Raw genomic sequence first — 3,041 nt, 5'->3', positions numbered from 1 at the left:
GGGCTAGTAAAGTAGCATGCTATCTTTAAGACTGCTGCTGTGGCCAGGTAGGGAGTGTGGCAAGGGTATTTTACAATACTACAAAATGCTCTTACCCTTTTTCAGTTGCTCTTTTCCTGATTGTTTTCTTAGTTGTAAGCTTTTTACTCTCTTCCCACGTTCCAGTAAAAGTGATTCTGACAGCTATGCAATAGTTTTCAGTGTTTCTGAGACAGGATGACCCCTAGCACTTCCTATTTTGCCATTTTGTTGTTGTTGTTGTTCTTATTGATACATTTCTAATTCAAAAGCACACCCCAGCCCACTTTAGTCTGTAGTTCAATATCCTATTGTGGTCTGCCCCACTCATGTACTATCCCAAGGCCAGTGTGAATTCTGGAAATTATTCCACACTATAATTCAGTTCTCAGTATTTTTTTCTGTGTAGATTCTGGTTTGTTTTATATATGGGTTATTTAGGACTTCATAAACAGATGTAAAAGATTCTTGTCTGAAGGCTCCTCTTCTCTGATTCTCCCTTATCTCTTCTTGGGATGACTTAAGTGCAGAGTGTGGAGAGTTAACAGAGCACCCCACTGTGTGTGCAGCTGCCATGTTGGTCGAGAACAGAAATGACATCCTTTCTTTGCTTATGTTTCTTGGTGTTAGGTAGGGGTAGCTGACAAAACTTCCTCTCTCAGTCTTTCTGGTAGCAGTAGCCATTTGGGAGGTGAGGACTCTGTTTTGCCTGCTTTTCTTATTTTTGGCAGTGATAGTCGACAGGCTTCACACCTCAGCCTCTGTGGCTTCTGTGGCTAAAGTGCCTGATGAGGAGTGAAAGCGGCACAGCTCCTCTTTGGCATTAGGGTTCCCTTCTGCCAGGCCTGTTTCTTTTCATCTTGCACGATCTCCATTGGCTAGAGGGAATGGTCTTTCCCGAGGTCTTTTGGGTTGTTGTTGTTGTTAATGTACGCTTTGGTAATTCTGGGTTGCAGTTTGCTCCTGTGTACAGACTGGGATATACAGGAGGCAAAAATAAATCCTAAGGAATTCATTTCCAGGTCCTCCCTTGATTCCTGAAGACTCTACCTGACCTGCTTTCTTCTTTCCACATTTCAGAGTTTCTGATGTTTGCTTTATGTGCTGTATCCATGGTTTTAAATGATAGGTAATGGAAGCATTGGGGTAGAATATGCTTACTCTATCATGACTGGTACAGGAACTCAACTCCCGCAATCATTTATCAAATGAATGATTAAATGATACGTGGTTCTTGCCTTCAAGTTACTTGTGGTGTATGTGGCTTACATTATTAATATAGATGTACTGTTACGAGAATTAAGACTCATTCCTGTGAGAGTTCTCATAGGCAAAGGAATGAGATTATTTCTATCTGTTAGGGAATAGGATATGTGGTGTGGTGGTGTGGTGATTGTTCTGACAATGGTTCTCTGTCACCAACTGGATGTCCTGCAGCTCAGTTCAGTTCTCACACTAACAGACCCTGCAGGTTATAGGCAGAGGTCTTCACCAAGAGTGTCTCCACTTCACACTCCAGCTGCAAGTGTCAGGGTCCACCTGCAGTTAGGACCAACTGGCCATAAATTCTGGAGTTCCCACGAATGTCTCAGGTTTCATAACTTACTAGAACCACTCACAGAACTTAATGGAAACACTATACTTAGAATTCGCATTTTATTATGAAGGATACAACCCAGACACAGCCAGATGGAAGTAATGCATAGACAAAGGTCTGGGGGTTGGGGAGACAGAGATTCCTTGTGGAATCCAGGCACGTGATCCTCCCAGCACGGCAGTGTATTCACCAGCCAGGAAGCTCTGCCACGCTCCTGGTTAGCCCTCAGCTGATGTGTTTGGTGACGTGTTCGATGTGTTGTCCTGGTGAAGCGCCTCCAGTCTGCAGTGTGCAGGAGCCACCATGAGACATCTCATTAGCATAACAAAGACACATCTGTCACTCAGGAAGTTCCAAGGGTTTTAAAGCACTGTGCCAGAAACTGGCACTTACATACTGTCTATTCTTCATTATTCTTTATTATACTACAGTCATCAAATAAAATTTCGGGGAATGTGGCATTTGAGTGATTTGAATAATAGATAGGCTTAAACATTTGAAAATGGGAAAAGGGGTATTCTAGGCTGAGAAAGGAGCATTAGCAGTCACACCAGAGGAACACACACACACACAAGTGCAGGAATTGATATGTAGGACTACATCAAGTAGTTTTTGGTTTTAGTGTAGGATACATGAAAAGGAAAAATAAGAAACAAAGCTAGATTGGGTCCATCATTTAATGATATTTATTAATCAGAGAATCATTTATTCCTACAGAGCAGAAGAGAGAAAAGATCTGTTCATGTTTTTTCGAAGCCTGCATTTTTTTGTGGAGTGGTTTGAATATCGTAAGCGCACGTTTAAACATTTCAAGGTAAAGTCCGAAGTTTTTTAATTTAAACATATATGGAAAACAAAGCTGATATTAGTTGGGGATTCATCCATACATCCTTTTCTTAAAAGCTTTCAAACAGTAGAAAATATTCCCATTGACTTTTGGAATTTGCGATTATTTGGCATAACTGGAGGAGGATTACTTCTGTATAAATCGGCACACAGTTTATATTGTGGAATGTCTCGAAAGAAGTGTGGTTATATTCAAATTTATTTAAAATGCACATTTTGAAAAACCATTCTTTCAAGAGTACTTGAAGTAAAACAACAAATGTTATAAAGAATGTCATCACAGCAGGCTTATCATGTAGTGGTATACTGCTAACTTCCTGAGCCAGGCTCTGTGTTTTCAGCTTTTCAATTGTACATTTCGAGTTTAAATACCAAAGCCTGATTCTTGTGAAGTAATGCCTCCTAAAGCCTGATGTGGGTACCTTAAAGTACTTCTTTTTATTCTCTTTCTTTGTTTTCGGGCATAACTAAATTTAAGTTTGGTGACATTGTAATACCTCAGGTTCTACTCATTTGGATAGCATCAAATTATTGACAGCATTAATCCACACAGAAACCAGTTCCGAAAGTCAACTTAAAT

The 3,041-nt window shown here is 40.3% G+C and overlaps 1 protein-coding gene across 1 annotated transcript in view; it reads left to right on the top strand.

The window, feature by feature from the left end:
- Positions 1-2,450, top strand: part of LOC105516860 (centromere protein P-like) — a 69,413-nt gene extending 66,963 nt beyond the window's left edge. The window contains exon 4 of the mRNA XM_011949208.1: positions 2,313-2,450. Coding sequence (XP_011804598.1) covers positions 2,313-2,450 — 138 coding nt within the window. The remainder of the gene's footprint in view (positions 1-2,312) is intronic.
- The last annotated feature ends 591 nt before the right edge of the window (positions 2,451-3,041 follow it).

The sequence above is a fragment of the Colobus angolensis genome, unplaced genomic scaffold (genome assembly GCF_000951035.1).
Source record: "Colobus angolensis palliatus isolate OR3802 unplaced genomic scaffold, Cang.pa_1.0 Scaffold292, whole genome shotgun sequence".
Lineage (NCBI taxonomy): Eukaryota > Metazoa > Chordata > Mammalia > Primates > Cercopithecidae > Colobus > Colobus angolensis.
The sequence above is the reverse complement of the archived record's forward strand: the minus strand, read 5'-3'. Positions and strand labels throughout refer to the sequence as shown.